General features: G+C 38.9%; 1 protein-coding gene and 1 long non-coding RNA gene across 3 annotated transcripts; both read left to right on the forward strand.

Moving 5' to 3' along the window:
* Positions 1-3,494: 3,494 nt before the first annotated feature.
* LOC126929022 (katanin p60 ATPase-containing subunit A-like 2) lies at positions 3,495-7,275 on the forward strand. Of its 2 annotated transcripts, XM_050745012.1 has the most exons (7): positions 3,495-4,160; positions 4,549-4,749; positions 4,860-5,109; positions 5,293-5,461; positions 5,519-5,631; positions 5,828-6,030; positions 6,188-7,275. In XM_050745012.1, exons 2-7 carry the CDS (start codon positions 4,664-4,666, stop codon positions 6,570-6,572), a joined length of 1,206 nt encoding a protein of 401 aa, XP_050600969.1. In that variant the 5' UTR covers positions 3,495-4,160; positions 4,549-4,663; the 3' UTR covers positions 6,573-7,275. The 2 variants fall into 2 exon arrangements, with proteins under 2 accessions (XP_050600969.1, XP_050600970.1); XM_050745013.1 differs by lacking the exon at positions 3,495-4,160 and having other exon boundaries at positions 4,597-4,749; positions 4,865-5,109.
* A 4,222-nt stretch (positions 7,276-11,497) lies between these two features.
* Positions 11,498-13,334, forward strand: LOC126913829 (uncharacterized). Its single transcript, XR_007709422.1, has 4 exons — positions 11,498-11,877; positions 11,955-12,157; positions 12,266-12,794; positions 12,909-13,334. It is a non-coding gene; the product is annotated as an uncharacterized LOC126913829 (long non-coding RNA).
* Positions 13,335-18,629: the final 5,295 nt, after the last annotated feature.

The following is an 18,629-nucleotide window of genomic DNA, read 5'->3' on the forward strand; positions in this document are numbered from 1 at the left end:
GTCCACAGGTGGTGGGCTTATTTGCAGACTTTCACCTTCGACATTATGTACCGAGAAGGGAAGAGGATGTCCCACGTAGATTTCTTCTCGCGAAATCCCGTAGACTTAGGCCACCGTAAAATTGATAAAATTGCGGAGAAAGAAATCAACTTGGCCGAAATATCGGAAGACTGGCTACTGGCCGAACAGCGTCGCGACCCGCAAATTATAGAAACTACCCGCAAACTACGAAACGACGAGCTCGCGGAAGATATCGCGAATACCTATGAGTTGCGCTCAGGTATGCTCTATCGCAAAGTGCAGCGGAGGGGTAGAACCCTCTGCTTGCCCATCGTCCCGAGAGGCTTTAGATGGTCCGTTATCAACCATGTGCATCAGTCGATTATGCACTTGGGTTGGGATAAGACGCTCGAGAAGCTGTACGAGTATTACTGGTTCGAAGGAATGGCGAAGTATGTTCGCAAATTCGTAGAGAACTGTCATGCCTGTAGAGTTCGAAGGCAAGCTCGGGTAAGATCCAGGCCGAGCTACATCCTATACCTAAGACCAGCATACCTTGGCATACGGTCCACACGGACATAACGGGCAAGCTAAGCGGTAAAAAGGATTCCAAGGAATATGTCATTGTTTTAGTCGATGCTTTCACGAAGTTTGTACACTTACATCATACCCGTAAGATAGACTCCTTTAACACCATCGAAGCTCTCAAGTCCGCTATATTTTTATTCGGCAGTCCCTGCCGGATAACAGCAGATCAGGGTAGATGTTTTACGGGCAGGGAATTTCAGGAGTTCTGTGAAAGCAAACAAATTAAAGTCCACTTGATAGCGACCGGTGCTAGTAGAGCTAATGGGCAGGTGGAGCGTGTTATGAGTACGTTGGAAAATATGTTCACGGTAGTAGAGACGACCGGTCGATCATGGCAAGACGCGATTGGGGAGATACAATTGGCCCTGAATTGCACCACCAACCGCGTGACTAAAGCGAGCCCACTGGAACTACTAATCGGTAGGACAGCAAGACCGTACGACTTGTTGCTACCTGATAGCGTTGAAGAAAGAGAAATAGATATCTCCGATGTAAGACAACAGGCGACAAAAAATATAGCAATTTTTGCCAAACACGACAAAGAAAGATTCGATAACACCAAAGCTAAAGTGGTTAGGTTTAATGTCGGTGATTTCGTATTGCGCAAAATCGAGGAAAGAAACCAAACCAAGTTAGATCCAAAGTTTAGCGGCCCATTGATAATAGCAGAGATTTTGGAAGGGGATAGATATACTTTAAAGACATTAGATGGCAAACGATCGTATAAATACAGTCATGATAGATTAAGAAAAATGCCGAATAGTTGCGTTCCTGCTGAGTTGGACGTCTGTAGTGATGACAATGGCAGTGACAATGACGATATGACTACACCGATCTCAGAGGATCATTAACACTATGACTATGACATTTAACACAATGTTTCCACACACAAGCCTAGTGCGACCACACACTAGCATTCGATATTTCCACACAAGCCTAGTGCGACCACACACTAGCATTCGATATTTCCACACAAGCCTAGTGCGAATACACACTAGCATTCGGCATTCCCACATAAGCCTAGTGCGACCACACACTAGCATTCGATATTTCCACACAAGCCTAGTGCGAATACACACTAGCATTCGGCATTCCCACATAAGCCTAGTGATACCATACACGCCTATTACATCAATGCACTCGTGTTCAGTGTCTCCATACACTGCACTCGCATTCAGTGTCTCCATACACGCCTATTACATCAATGCACCCGCACCCAGTGTCTCCACACACGCCCAGTGCGGTAATAGGATCCAACAAACTGAGACTCATCCGTGTACGAAATCGAAAATGATCTGTCATGTTATTACGGTCTGACCGGTAACTCACAAGATGCAACTGGCGCTTTGAATACCAATCATAATGCTACTGACTTTTGTGTTTTTTCTTCCCTACTTTATCATTGAACATCCAATCGAAATTTTTGTTGTTAACCTGGGCCCTTGACCTATTTGGACAGTTAGTTAAGCCATAAAGAAACCAGTACAATATAATTTAGCTAAACTATAAAGGAACAAAATACCAGTTATATCAAGTTTAATATTAGGAAAACCCAATATTTTAGATCCACCCGAGGACGTGTGATAGTCAGAATGGCCGTGTCGGAGATGAAAGAACACCGGAGCCTCCCCTTTGGAGCGGTGGGAGGACCCCCTTAGCGCTGTAATCCAGATTTCATCATAGCCGCACTAAGAAACTGTTGTAATTCGATCCGACTGTACTTATTCGAAATTTATGATAGTGAGCTCGGGCTCGAGGTGACAACCGGTCGCCGAACGTAGTCGCGGTCAAGGGATGAACGTTTTATCTAACAGAGGCATGAAGTAACTCTATAGCTTTCCTTAAAAGAAATACTTGGGACGGGGCACGACGGTAAACATTTCAACGATTTCTGTCCCGTGGCTCGCCACACGCAGACTTTGTCCTTCGGGTAAGACGATTGCCAGATGCCAACGCATCTTCACAGTATATGTTTAGCTGGGCGAGGACCCGCTACGAATATTAAATTTCAATTACACAAAGTCTCTCAAATAGACAAATGGCCTGTGCCCCGACTACGGGAAGATAAGAGAAATCTATCCTTCCACGAACGACGCTTCTCGCTAGCAACTTTCCCCAAGGACAGCTAATATCTTTCTCTAACCACCAACATGGAAATTGACCAATTAACAGCAACGTCAATTTCCCTCACCCTTCGAGCGAAGACTTTTCTCCGCGAATCCGATGATCTCGTGCCCTTAGGCACACCCATCATAGTTTTCTTCGACAGCGTCACCGCGACGGAGAGTCACTCTCTAGTGCGATCTCATCAGTAATCGACCTGTCTTTCGTATACGAAATAATTGCCCCCGTGCTCTAACATATAGTGTAACTTAGACGCAAACGAAGGGTAAAGTCCAGTATCCGTTGACCGCGGAAACGTTGCCGGAGCCGAGACCATTGTCATAGTGCCGCGAATATCGAAACCTTGCGATTATCTATCGACGCTGTAAATCTCCTTAATTTGTGTCAATAAACTCAACCATTGTTACACCGCACCTATGGCTAATTCCAACGAAGATTCACCGAACACCCCCACCCCCAATCCTGACGTGCGTCCGACAGATATAAGTACAGAGCGCGTGAGCGAACTAAAAACGCGATATAGGGCTAAAGAGAGAGACTGTTCCGTCCTTCTCTAATGCCCGCGTACTTGTACCGGAAATATGTAACAACGGTAAACGAGCGCCGTCAGTGTCCACTAGTGTGCATGCCTGATTAAACAAGGACAGGAAATGCCTATATACAGCCTTCTCTTTCTATTTCCATGTCGCATCCATCTTACTATACAGTAGACAGGACTCGACTATTCCATCATTATATTCGCACCCTGCTTATGCGTGAACCAACATCGCCATGACAACAAATCGTTCGTCTCCTGTTTGATGCTCAGTTTTCAACGGAGTTGAAGGGAAACTTTATAAGAGAAAGGAAGTGACGGATTGTCTCAAAGTAATAAACGAAAATTCTCGTAACTATCGAAAAACGATAGTCAATACAAGGATATCATTATCACATTTAAAACTATCACAATGAACGGTGATTTATCGCTGCAAGGTACCACAAATAAGATATCTTATAATTTGCGAAAAGAGGTAAGGAATATTCTAGATTTTAGACTTTGGAACTTCCATGACAGTCATGAGTGTGTTTTGTCATTGATTTGCCATATTGCGTTTTTCACAATTGTTGTTCATTTTTTGTGATATTTTACACTCGCACATAGTATCTATGATTTTTTCTTTCGATAATTCTTATAATTATTGTCAATAATTAATTATTTATAACCATTTACGCTGTATCATATATCATTAAGATTTATCTTTGCACGTATCAAGATGGTAGATAACAAAATTATGTGTAACAAATTGATTAAACTCGCAATGTAACAGAAAATTGCATGAAAATCTTTATATTATTAATAATTATTGTTAATAATAAAAAAAATAAATGTCGCATTAGGAGGAGAGTCGTACTTCGGAACGTAATCGGAACATATTGTACCTTATATGTGATTATTTGGGACGCAATGGGTGAGTACATTGCAATTTAGATATCTTCTTAGTTGCAATTTTTTCGAATAATATCGGTGACCAATCGAAATAGAAATTAGTGCGGAAAGAGGGGAAGGAACCAAAATTTGAAAATCGACATCGGTAACTCAGTAGTTATAGAATAACTCAATCGATAACGTAGATTAACTAGTTATAAATGAAAATATATATAAATTCAAACTTTAAAAATTGGAAATTAAAAAGCAGAAGGCAAAATATTATCGCCGAGGATTTATATAATAATAAATAGACAGTACATTCTTTTTGTCTGTCTTACCTAGAAATAAAACAGTTAATTGATGATTATCGTATAGTGTGTACTCATAGCATAAAATTTGTTCAATGAATTAAAAATTATATTTTTTAGATATGTAGACATTAGCGATGTATTAATCCGGGAAGCTCGTCTACCTCGGAAATATCGAGTCTGCGACAACGTCGATTTGGAAATTATTCTTACAGAATATGAAAATTATTACAAGATGAAATTCCAAAAATATCCTATATTGTGCAAGAAAATAACTGAAAAGGAAATAAAGACGAGGGAAATGACAAATGCGAACAAAGTGTAAGAATTTAAATTATTTAACACTATTCAACGTTCTCAACGTATTCAACGTATCGATTACAATATCATTCAATCTTCGAAGAAGTAGTAAAACGTGTCAAATCTGTTAGCAAAGAAACGAGAAGTGAGTCTGTGAAAGGGAGGAATGTACAACAGAAGATGACGGGTGACGCTACGGATGATATTAATCTCGCAATGACAGTGACACCAATTTTCGCCAATGAAAGCGATGGAGCTTCATCAGAAGAGCTATTTAACGTCTCAATGGAACAATCCACGCAATCAAAGATATCGCAACGGGCTCGGAAGCTTTATATAGACAATCCGGAATTGCGGAAGATTGCTGAAGACATTTCATGCGTAAGTTATTTTCGATTAATATACGTATTGTAAAGCTTTTTAAAAATAAAATACCTATCGATAAACAATCCACTGTATATCAATGACGCAGGGATTTCAGTAAAGCTTTAAATAACGAATTACATAACACTTACGGAAATTAATACGGAGATTATGCGCCATTTCATCTTTGTATTGTCGCAGGAAATCATACTGACAAAATTAAATGTATATTGGGACAACATTGTAGGCCTAGAGGAATGTAAATCTGCTATTAAGGAGGCCATTGTGTATCCCCTTAAGTACCCTATCTTTTTTAATGGCCCATTTTCTCCCTGGAAAGGTATTCTGCTATACGGACCACCTGGTACAGGTAAGATACTCGTATTTCTTTCATTCCCGTACATGTTTACAATCAATTACGAAATAGGGAAGACGATGTTGGCGAAGGCAGTCGCAACAGAATGCCAATGCACCTTTTTTAACATAACGGCCAGCTCATTGGTGAGCAAATGGAGAGGCGATTCCGAGAAGTATATCCGTGTAAGTTGATTTCCTTTGTCTATGAAGAAGAGATTCTAGGTTTAAAAAGATTTGTTTTTATTTGTCGTCATTCATATATAAATAGAATAGTTGTTTGGAAAACGAAATGATATTACGTTCGTGATGAAACAATGAATTTAAGGAATTTTGAATATAATATTTAATAAATAATAAATACATTTGTTAAACTGAACAGGTTTTATTTGAACTTGCCTATAATTATTCGCCTACAATTATTTTTATCGACGAGATTGACTGGATAGGCACAAATAAAGGAGTAAACTGTACATTGTCTGAACCTGCAAAGAGATTCAGATCAGAACTTCTTTCTAGATTGGATGGATTAGTATCTAACGAAAATTCTAATGTAGTTCTTTTGGCTGCAACTAATTGCCCTTGGTATGTATATCACGCTATTTCAATGTTTTCTAAGTAGAAAATATCTTAATATCATAATTATTCATTATCTTAATCTTAATTATTGTGTTGTTCGGAATATTCCTTCGTTATTATTAATATAACAGAACAATAATATTTATTGTAAATATATTATTAGGGACATTGATGCAGCTTTACACAGACGCCTCGAAAAGAAAATATACGTATCATTACCAAATGAAGTTACTCGACTCGATATGTTCAAATTATACCTTAGCAACCAGTTATTAGAGAATATGGATATTGTAAACCACATAATAAAATCTACTGAAAAATATTCTTGCGCGGATATAAAATTGCTTTGTAAGCAAGCATGGCTGCTAGAAATAAGTCCAATGTGGGAAAAACTTGAAAAAAAAGAAACATCTGTTACGACTTTGAAATATGAATTAAAGAATTATGAAATAATAGCAAAATTGTTAAAAACAATGTCACCTACAGTCACGGATGTGGATAGATATAAAGCGTGGAATAAATATGTATGCCATAAGAACATATTTTAAAAAATATAAATGGTTATCATAATATATATCATTAATATAATTATCGTTCGAAAAATTGTTCGTGTGCGTGCATGTATGTGTGCGCACGCGCTATAAACAAGTTTGAAATGTTCGTTCTACATATATGTATACGTGGTATACGTATTCCCTTATAATATATAATATGTGTAATCTGAGTGGTAATATATCCACGTATTACATATGTGTTAGTGTATTTTATCGATAATCTGTCTTTTATTTCCTCTTATCTTATTAACGCATGTATGGGCGCGTATATGCGCCGGGCGAAAGCTATGGGTGTAGACTCAGAACACATATATGCGTTTTTTGCAAGTATTCCGCATGGCCTAAGGACAGATATACGCGTTTGTCGATTTTTCCGATCAAGTAGAAGTAATACTATTACATTTATGTGAGATAAATATGAATGTATTCCTTAGTAACGGCAGTAAGCAAATGCCAATAATGTCTCGTTATAATTGTCTACCTGTTTCGAGGACAGTCGCATCTAATTATCGAGAAGAAAATGTGTTGTTTGTGAGAAAAATAAGAGAATGCAGAAAATGCGATGTCGGATTATGTATCGATAATTGTCTTGAAATTTTTCTCATACAACTGAATTATTAGCCAAATTCTGTTGTAAATTCTAAATGTTTATTGTAAATTTCAATGTTTAAAATAAATAATCAATACTAAAAAATAACGCTCTTGAATTATTTAATCTCGTGCAAAAGAATTACTATAACTTATTACGCTTTGCGCTTTCAATAGTCAATCAACAGAGTTCAGTCTAACGAAGAAGTTCCCTCCTACGCTAACGAACTGTCCTGTTTTTGCGTCCAGGCTTTCAGGACATAAATTAAAATATCGCACATAAGCACAGCGTAACAGCGGCTTAAATTTAAGTTACAATAATAATCTTAAAAAAAAAAAAAAGAAAAAAAATGTAATAATGCATGGCTATGTCGTACCGTCGCGTATCGGTACTTTTGCCTGTACCACCCTACAATCAGAATTCAGCGTTTATTCTGGAAGAAAATCATGTAAAAAAAAAATATGTAAAAAATCTGGAATTAATAAACAAAGATTTAAAAAAATCAACAATTAAACAAGGGATTGAGATGACCAATCCCGCTCACGCTGCGAACTTCGAACGCGGAAGAGTCGAGCCGTGGCCATGATGGGTGATTCCAGGAATCGGTCGCGTATGGCAGGATCTGCCATGCTTTACCGATCCCAGCCGCGCCGATTTCCGTCAACAGGCACAGTAACGGAGATATTTGGAACAGAAGCAGCCGCATATTCGTCTATCTGAAATTAAAGAGATGATTTCATGTAGAAGATACAAATTCGTTCCCTGATATTGAAATGCCGAACACGAGGAAAATGAGACATGCAAATGACAAAGTCGATGATCAATAGGAAGATAACATAAACAATTGTAGATTGCAAGGAAAATTTTGAAAAATGATACGTGTTCTAATAATAGAATATAAATAATAAAAAGGAGAATGTAATTGCCATTCTTCTATGTATTTTAATTTATGAGACGTAACTTCTGAATGACCTGTAATGCCCGTTTCCGCGGCATTATGCGCCGAGTTCCGGACTAAGCGTAGACCCGGTAGCGCGATTGTTCACTCGATTACATTTACCATAGCGAAATCGAACTAGAATTCGACTCGACACGCGTACGCGCGCAACCACTGAAAGTTCAACGCACCAGTACCGTCAGACGATTCGAAACTTGTGAATCATCTGCTAACGATACGTATCCACCGTCAAAATTTTTCATTGCAATAATTTTTCATAACGTTGCAACGATCGCTATATTTTCAATATACATGTATGATCGTAATAAAGAGTGTTTACTCTTCTTAGACTGTTATTTGTACAACATTATACGGAAATGTATGTTTTACGTGATATGGCTTCTCTCGACGCGTGGATCCATTGGGAAAACTGCTATATTTATGGTAACTTAATCGTTACAATAACATGAGAACACGTAAAACCGACTCAAAGTTGTAAAAACATGCTTGATACAACTCAAGTGTATTATATACGTTTGAAGCATCACCGCCCATTACTACACCATCAACATCAATCATGTTCTACACCACGGTCATTCTTCTGCAAAAAACGATAATTAAAAGAGAAAGAGAAAGAAGAATTACTGCACAAACTTCGACAACCATGGGACTTCCGTATACATATACAACAATGAGATCACCGTGAAATTGTCTTATCTTGTTCTTTTAATCGCGAAAAATCTGTCCGTAAGTTCGTGGACCGTGTCGAACAGAACGCTATATACGAGGTAGAACGGGTTTTTGTCCGACTGTTGCACGGTTAAGAGCACGACGAGCAACATTGTTCGTGGCGATATAATGAAAGTAAAAAAATGCAACGAGGAAACAAAGGATAGAACGTCTAGACATAGCGGAACAAATCTTCGGCAGGAAGATCTTCTCCGTTAACATCGACTCCGCACAGTTACGCTCGCTCTTTTACAGTTAGCCTCGCGGACCTGTCTTAATTTGTAACTACGTTTCGGGACATCCTCAACACGTTCCCCAACGCGTAGGTTTCATACGACAAATTCAATGTCATAGTGGTTTAAGTCGTAATTCCGAATGTTTGAATTCATTTTTACTCTAAAACATATCTTCCCTTTGGTTTCAGAACCGATTAAGTCGTAACTTTATTCTCTACCATTTCTGTTTCCACGGTTTGAACAGATGTAATCTATTTTTACGGTAATAAACACAGAAGATTATTTGATGAAAACTGGCAATGGCCTAACTTACACCACTATGATTCTCAACCCTGTTTTCCAAATTGTGTTATATAATATTTTATGAAATGTTGGTGCCATACAGGATGAAACGATCTTAGGCGAATCAAACATCTTATTTTCCCTTACGCCATTCAAATTATAAAATATGCAAACTTTTTAACATTTAACTCCGCTGTCTCATTATGTCGATTCCGTCAACTGTACGTATGCTGATGAACAGTAGTTAATTGTCGGTTTCACGATGGGATTTCGAAGAGGAAATTGGATAACGGATAGGTGAGGGGCTCTGAAGTAGGATAAGAACGTAATTGTAACTCGACTTTTGATGATTTATTGCCTAGCTAGCGGGATCGAGAGCGTGACTGGTGATGTAAGATACTGAGGAAAGTTAATTAAACTTAGCTTCATTACGTAGAGTAAATAAGATGTTTGATTGCAGTAGAAATTGTCACATATTTGATAAATGTTAGATTTCTATATATAAGAAAAATGTATAAAAGATATGTAAGAGTATAAGACTATTTCTAAGAAAGGTAAATTATGGGTTTTTCATCAAATGTTTGAATCAACTTTGTTAAAGCATTCCCTAATTTAACCATTTAGATGTTAACTATCGAGAAACCAGTCCAGTGTGTCGTATATCTCATCATTTACATAGGAACAAAATCTCCACGTTCAGGCTGTACAGTTAATTGAAATTAAAGGCAAACACTGTAACTCTGGCACAACTGTCCTTATTTTCGCAACTAATTACCATTTGTCCCATTTCATTAAAACTTTTTAACAGCCGGTAAATAAATTGATGGAATTTCCTCGGTTCAATTTATGAGTGATGAAAATCAAAATTACTTAAAAGTACCATTCCTCGATATCTCCAAAAATATGTCATTTCTAACCGTATAATAATCTATAAGCAGAGAAATGTCAATGAAAATTTAAGACGAAAAAGAGGTAAATTTACCTGAATTCCAGAGCGCGGCCGGCTTTCAAATGTCGTTGACTGTTCAGAGTTACCACGCTTACTACGGTCCGTGAACTACGGCTTGCCGGTTTACCCCGGCTTCGTATCTGCATACCGTGTGCTGTTGTCGCCGCTAAAACACGCTCACCCCTCTACTCGCGGACTTAACTACCGTTCTCAATTGGTCGCTGTTTTTAACTGTAGTTCTTGTTCCGAAAGATAGGTAAATGGCTTCCTCTATGATCTACGAGCCAACACAATCAAAGATGATCGTTTAAAGTAGCTTATAGGAACAGGCAGACTACGGGCACATTTACGCTCCGATCGTGTGTAGAACGCTAAAAGGTAGAATTCTGAAAACTGTAGAACAAACGAGCGATAGTATTGCTAAAAAGACAAGTTAAGAGTACATAAATATGTAGTAAGAGGAAAGAAAAGATCTTCAACTGACAAACAAGTAATTGTGTCTATCATCATTTCGTCAATGCGGTTAAGGATAGTTATATACATTTATACATTACATTCTAAGAGTTACAGTTGCATGAAACAAAGGAGAAAGTGATGGGAGCAACTTACCTGCTCATTTATCCTCTGCACGTTCGGAGATGCGCATTAACATTATCATAATCGCTCAGTTGAATTATGCTTGTATTAGTATGTTTTATCTTCTTCGTTAATACATAAGAAGTACTTCAATATCGAATCCAAATCTGTGAAATCTAAGTTATATATAAATATATATACTTTCAATGTGATTATCAATAGTTTAGTTTATTTAATTCAACATATGTATATTTTCATGAAAACAAAAGTACGTCAAATTTTAACGAGCAATAGCTTTCGTTTTACATCACTATACGGTAATTTGCAGGATGCAAAAAGAAAAATAGAGAGTCTGATCTGAAAATAGAATGATCTTGAATAAATTGTAAAGGACATAATAGCGCTGTCATGCGCTATGGTGCATAAACTAGGGTAGAATTAAAAGCGTAGTAGAATGTAGATCGTTAACAAATAAAAATTAATCTAGGTGTTATTAAAGAAATTTGTTTCACCTTTTAAACTTTTTGATGATTGGTTTACTTTGAATATTTTGCATATTTTTGCATATCATGAGCATTTTGTACATTTCCATACATTCAAATTTTCTATGAATATAAAATGATCCGCACTCTACTTCATAGTATACTCTATACGTTTAAAATGCTCCATTAGAAGCTTAAATCTATCAAAATACAGCTCCTAAGGAAATGTGAACTTTCACATGAACACATAATATCGATTTTCTGATTGAAACGTATAGACAGATATATACTAGCATAAGCCACCTTCGGCATTTGACTGCATGGTGCAGCACTACTCTCTCTGGGATATCCTAGCCACTTTCGGCATTTGGCCGTATGGTGCAGCACTAGCTCTGTAACATAGAAAACCATAGGCGTCAGTTCTTCTTATTTCCTCTCTCATATATGTTTACTTTAATGTCACTTATTCAGGCGCTTGATATATTGTCGGAATGAAATTTTAGTAATGTGCAAGTAATTGTGAGTAGATTAATAAAGTATAATAAGATATTAGATTCATGCACATAGTTTCAAGTGACATCAATCTTTATGTCTAGTATATACATGTGTATTGATCTATAAGTCAGTGTTAAAATAACAAACAAACCAGCAGAAGAAGGAAAGAAGATTTCCTTCGGTTTTGCAAAATCTATTAAGAAATCTATTAAGAAAAAATGCTATTCCACAAGAAAAAAAGAAAGTTGATTACATTGAATGCCTTAATGAAAAAGGTATTAAAGTAATAGGGTGAGTTCAAAAAGTAAAATTTATAATCAAGAAACATATAACCTCAACCTAACCTATAAAAATCACCAATAGCGGAATATATATATTTGAAAACAATTTTTTATTTCAATGAGGAAGAAAGAAAAGATGAATCTCTAATTATTCCATTACTAGGTTCAAAAACCTGGCATGATAGAATTGTTAATAAAATAGATGCAGACATTTTCCTTCCGAAGGCAGATAAGGAAAAGGTAGGAGACGCTAGTGTTAACGAGGCAAAATCAAAGCTATCTAATGGAAAAACATCGCCAATAATATCAATAAAGAAAGAGCCAGTTGAAGATAGTGAAAATAAAGTTGTTACTTTAGAAGAGCAAGCGGCGGAAGAAATCATTGAGGAACTTAAGTCAAAGAATGAACATGAAACTAAAACAAATGATTTAACTTTACCTTTAGTAGAAGATGAATCATTAAGAGGCAAAGAACAGGTACGTTATCAACATATTGATGTGCAATGCACAGATGTATTACATTTGCATATTATAAATATTGTTTTTTATTCTTCAGTCTACGTTACAAGATTATGAAAAAATTCCTATTGATGCTTTTGGTGTAGCAATGTTACAGGGAATGGGATGGCAACCAGGAAAGGGAATTGGTTGAAATGAAAAGTATGAATTTTATTCTAGATTAAATTAATTATATGTGTTTAATACATCACTTATTGGAAAGTAAACAGAGAACATCATTTTTTATTTCACAATCGTTTATTCTAACTATTACAGATTAGTAGCAGCTGTCATACCAGAATTACGACCAAAAGGTATGGGTCTTGGAGCAGACAAAGTAGCATTGCAGAAGAAAAATACAGATTCCAAAAAAGAAGAGGAAGAAGTTAAAATCGAGAAAGGAACATTTGTGAAAATTATAGCTGGAAAACAAGGTAATAATTATGGTCAAATAGAAGGATTCGATGATGATGCAGGAAGGCTCATAATAAACCTAGCTCTTGGTGGAAATATAATATCTGTAAATGAATTTATGGTACAGCCAGTGACTAAATCAGAATATTCTAAGAACTCAAAAGTTCTAAGTTAGTATGAAGTGTTAGTTTTTCATTAAGGGACTTTTAAGAAAATAAATTTGAATTGACATACACATATAAAGACATAATCAGACATGTAGAAAAACTAATTCAAGAGTACCTGTAAGTGTGTTGTTGCATGCAATTTTTTAAAGGTCCCTTCTAATTTTATATAAAATATGATAAATGTAGATCGGTCCGTCGTGTCCAGTAGTTGGGTGACTAGTGGGTTGTGGTGGTTGTTGACTCTTGTGTCATATCTGCTTCTGGACTTGTGTATTTCATCTTTGACTGTAGGTATCTTGAGGTCACGGTGGATTGTTTCGTTGGTAAGATACCAGGGTGCATTTGATAGGGATCTTAGCGTTTTCGATTGGAAGCGTTGGAGTATTTCAATGTTGGAATTACTTGCTGTTCCCCATAGTTGGATTCCGTAGGTCCAGACAGGTTTTATTACGGCCTTGTAGAGGGTTATTTTGTTCTGTATGTTTAGCTTGGAGCGTCGGCCCGTGAGCCAATAGAATTTTCTTAGTTTTTCCTTTAGTTGCTTTGTTTTTTCTGAGATATGTTTTTTCCAAGTTAGCCTCCTGTCCAGGGTCATGCCCAGGTATCTTACGGAGTCCTTGCTTGGGATTATTGTGTTGTTAATGGTGACCTGGGGGCAGGTTTGTTTTCGGAGCGTGAAGGTTACATGAGAGGATTTTTTTCGTTTATTTTGAAGCCTCATTTTTCGAACCACTTTTCCATGGAGTCGAGACTTCGCTGGAGAGTGGATGAGGCAATTGCCGGGTCTGCGTGGGTAGCTAATAGTGCTGTGTCGTCGGCAAATGTTGCTATTGTTACCTCGTTTGATATAGGTAAGTCGGCAGTGTCGATGGAGAACAGTAGGGGTCCGAGGACACTACCTTGGGGTATGTCGGATTCTATTGGGAATGTTGCGGAAGTGGCGCCTAGGCATTTAACTATGAATTGTCTGTTGGTTAGGTAGGATTTTAATATGGTGTAGTATGGGTGGGGTAGGATCTTTTTAAGCTTGTAGAGTAGCCCTTCATGCCATACTTTGTCGAATGCCTGTTGGATGTCTAGGAATACCGCTGAGCAGTGTTTTTTCTTTTCAAGGGTTTGGCTGATCATGTGGGTTATGCGGTGGATTTGCTCTACTGTTGAGTGTTGTTTTCGGAAGCCGAATTGGTGATCTGGGAGTGTTTTCAATTCTTCTAGGAGTGGAAGGAGACGATTCGTGAGCATCCTCTCGAATAGTTTAGACAGTGTAGGTAAAAGACTGATTGGGCGATAGGAGCTGGTTTCATATATTGGTTTACCGGGTTTAGGGATGAGGGTGATCAGTGAGATTTTCCACGCCTGAGGAAAGTATTCAAGGCGGAAGATAGCGTTAAAGATTGATGCGATGAGTGCAATCCCTTTTATGGGAAGTTCCTTGATTGCTTTATAGTCTATTAGGTCGTGACCTGCTGCTTTCTTGGGGTTTAGGCGACTGATTGCTTCTATGATCTCTGAAGAAGTGAAGGGTTCAATAGGAGGGGACATTTGGAAGGGAGTGTGCAGATATTCGGTAACGTCCGCTGCAGCTATGGAGGAATGGGGTTGGAATACTTCAGTCAAGTGTTTGGCAAATAGGTTGGCTTTTTCTATAGGGCTACGCGCCCATCCACCCTGCGGACGGCGGATTGGAGGTATTATTTGTGGGAGGCGCGTGAGTTTCCTGGAGGCCTTCCATAGTGAGTAGTTGGAGTCGGCTGTGGGGGACAAGCTGACGAGATATTTGTGAAAACGGTCATAATTGTAGATTTTTATAGTTTTGGATAATTTTCTAGTTGCGTTGTTTAGTTTGCGTTTGTCCTCCGGTGTTCTATGGGTCTGCCATATCCTTCTTAGTCTACGTTTTTCTGCTATTTTTTTTAATATGTACTGGGGGTATTCGTGATTGCCGATGGACGTTTTTGCCGGTGTGGAGAAGCGGATAGCGTTTATTATGCTCGTGTTTAAGTATTCCGTGGCTGCTTCGATTTCTTCATTGGTTTTTAGTGAAGTTGAGACTGAAGTTGTCTGTGTAAAGACTTCTCTAAAGAGCTGCCAGTTGGTGTGTTGGTTATGTATGGAGCCATTAGGTGTATTCTCGATGATAGTTGAACTGACTGTCACCATCACGGGGGAATGATCAGAGGAGAGATCAGCCGAGGAATTGATTTGGACGTGTCTTGACGAGATATTTTTAGTTATGAGGAAATCAAGGAGATCGGGTATTTTGTTTGTGTCGGTGGGCCAGTGTGTAGGTTCGTATGTGGTAAGGTAGTTGAGGTTGTTGGTTATTACGCTGTTGAGGAGGTTTTTGCTTCTTACTGTAACCAGTCTGCTGCCCCATTGGGTGTGTTTGGCGTTGTAGTCTCCTCCAGCTATGAATCTATTGCCCAGGGTGTCCAGGAAGTCGTCAAAGTCTTCTTTGGCGATGGAGCGTCTGGGAGGGCAGTATACAGCTGAAGTGGTGATTGTACCATGACAGTCTTCTATTGCTACGTTTGTTGCTTGGAGGTAGTCTTTCTGGAATGGTGGAAGTTCGTAGTGCTTAATGTTTGATTCGATTATGATTCCGGTGTCGCCGTGGGCCTTTCCGCTGGGGTGTTGGGTGTGGTAGAAGTTGTAGCCGTGTATTTTGAGGTAGTTTTTATCGGTGAAGTGGGTTTCGGATATGAGCATCACATCGATTTGCTGTTGTTTTAAGAATAGTTCTAGTTCAAATTTGTGCTGAGCTAGACCGTTGGCGTTCCGCAGAGCTATTCGCATTGGTTTTATTTTGCTTCTGTGCGTATGAATTTGTCCATGAAGAGTGTGAGTAGTGACAGCAAGTTGTTAATTTGCTCTGATTGTTTCTCTATTAGCTTTTCAAGCCTAGAGACGTTGTCTGTATCAGGTGATTTGGGGGCACTATTTTGAGGAGGATCCCTGTGGCTATTTGGTATATTTTGAGTGCCTTGTACCGCTTGGGCATAGGAGGTTGAGGGAGTGGTGAATTTGGTAGGGCTGGGTGTTTGATTGGTTGGGGAGATTGGGGTAAAGATGAATTTCGGTGAGCTGGGTATTTGGTAGGTTACCTCTTTTGTTCTAAGTTTGGGGTACTTGTTTGAGTACAGTGTTTTGTAGGCTGAGCAGCCTTTGTAGTTGGCAGGATGGTCACCTTGACAGTGGATGCACTTCGCTGGGATTTCCGGTGATTTACTGCACTGGTCGGTGGGGTGTGTACCTGCACATTTGACGCAGCGGAAGATATGGTTGCAGTATTTCTGCGTGTGCCCGTATCTTTGGCACCTCTTGCATTGCACTATCTCCTTTTTGATTTGCGGTGGTTCGAATTTTACTATAGCGTTCATTAGGCGACTGATGTTGTAGATTTCCTTATTGTTGGGTTTCTGTTTTAAATCGATAAAAAATAGGGATAACGGTTTTTTCGAGACTCTATGCCTTATGTTGCTGACATTGATGACTTCGTGGCCGAGTTTCGATAGTTCTAGGGCGGCTAGCACCCTTCCCTAACCACGAACATGGAAATTGACCAATTAACAGTAACGCCAATTTCCCTCACTTTCCGAACGAAGGCTTTTTTCCACGAATCCGATGATTTCGGGCCCTTAGGCACACCCATCATAGTTTTCCTCGACAGCGTTACCATGAACAGTTTGCTGGTGAGTGCCGAGGCGTGCAAACGTGTGTCCAGTGCCCTGCGAAGTCCACAAAACAGCACGTGACCATCCAGTTGCTGCTGAGTGCCGAGACGTGTGTCCAGTGCCCTGTGAAATTCACAAAACTCCACGTGACGCTCATCTGTCGAAAGCAAATCCAACAAACCTAGCTAAGGGTTAACAGCCTCTCGACTAGTTCTTTCACACTGAATTAACTAGCTCGATGATGGCTCTATCATTCCAAACAGGCTCTCCGGAGCTAAATTATAACACCGCCGTTTTTCCTCCCCCGTGGCAAGGGGGCAACACATCTATCCTGGTAAACGACCATCACTCGAAAAAACGCAAGCTGGAACCAAGCAAGACAAATGTGAATAAGAGTCAAACTAAACCACCAGCCAGCCAGGTGACCACCTTCAATAGATTCTCAATACTGGAGTCTACGGAAAACTCCATGAATACAACCGAGAAGGTAAATAATCTCCATACTCAAAGAATTCCCCCTCCTCCACCAATATTCATTGACGACGTAATCGACATACAGTCAATGATAAGGACCATTGAAAAAGACATCAGCAAAGAGGACTACAAGTTAAAAATTAACAACAACCACGTGAAAATTCTGCTGACCCACCCAGACGCCTGTAGAAAGTTAACTAAGTTGCTAAAAACGTTAAACGCTAAATTCCACACATATCAGCTCAAAGAAGAAAGACCTTTTCGTGTGGTGCTACGCAACATCCACCACTCAGTCGACCTAGATGAACTAAAGTACAAACTTCAAAATCTTGGCCATGAGGTAACAAACATAAGCAACATTAAACATAGAATCTCAAGATACCCACTATCACTATTCTTCATAGATTTAAAACAAAAAGGGAACAACAAAGAAATTTACAACGTCAACCGGCTGATGAACTCCATAGTTAAGTTCGAACCACCTCTTGTAAAGAAAGAAATAGTACAATGTAAAAGGTGCCAAAGGTACGGCCACACGCAGAAATACTGCAACCATAACTTCCGGTGCGTAAAATGTGCAAGTAATCACCCCACTGACCAATACACTAAATCCCCCGAAACCCCCGCTAAGTGCATCCACTGTCAAGGAGAGCATCCTGCGAACTACAAAGGATGCTCAGCATATAAAACACTACATAATATTAAGTATCCAAAACTGAGACCCAAGGACATAACCATACAAGAACCTAGACCCCAAAGCTCACCTCACCATCAGTATCCCACGCGCAGGCAACACAAGGAAACGTAAACAACTCGAAAACCCACAGTGTACACACAGAAAATAGAATTCCCACCCCACAAAACACAAACAACTTCACCAGACTCGAAAAACTTATCGAGAAGCAAACTGAGCAAATTAACAACTTGCTGTCACTACTCACACTCTTCATGGACAAATTCATACGCACAGAAGCAAAATAAAACCAAGACGCATAGCTTTGCGGAACGCCAACGGTCTAGCTCAGCACAAATTTGAACTAGAACTATTCTTAAAACAACAGCAAATCGATGTGATGCTCATATCCGAAACCCACTTCACCGATAAAAACTACCTCAAAATACACGGCTACAACTTCTACCACACCCAACACCCCAGCGGAAAGGCCCACGGCGGCACCGGAATCATAATCGAATCAAACATTAAGCACTACGAACTTCCACCATTCCAGAAAGACTACCTCCAAGCAACAAACGTAGCAATAGAAGAC

This window comes from Bombus affinis, chromosome 2, assembly GCF_024516045.1.
Source record: "Bombus affinis isolate iyBomAffi1 chromosome 2, iyBomAffi1.2, whole genome shotgun sequence".
Taxonomy (NCBI): Eukaryota; Metazoa; Arthropoda; class Insecta; order Hymenoptera; family Apidae; genus Bombus; species Bombus affinis.

Excerpts from the sequence above, each read along its gene's own strand:
- LOC126929022 (XM_050745012.1), top strand. The coding sequence starts at position 4,664 with ATGAAATTCCAAAAATATCCTATATTGTGCAAGAAAATAACTGAAAAG. Across the intron at positions 5,110-5,292 it reads TTGCTGAAGACATTTCATGC|GAAATCATACTGACAAAATT; the intron begins GTAAGTTATTTT and ends GTATTGTCGCAG. Across the intron at positions 5,632-5,827 it reads ATTCCGAGAAGTATATCCGT|GTTTTATTTGAACTTGCCTA; the intron begins GTAAGTTGATTT and ends TAAACTGAACAG.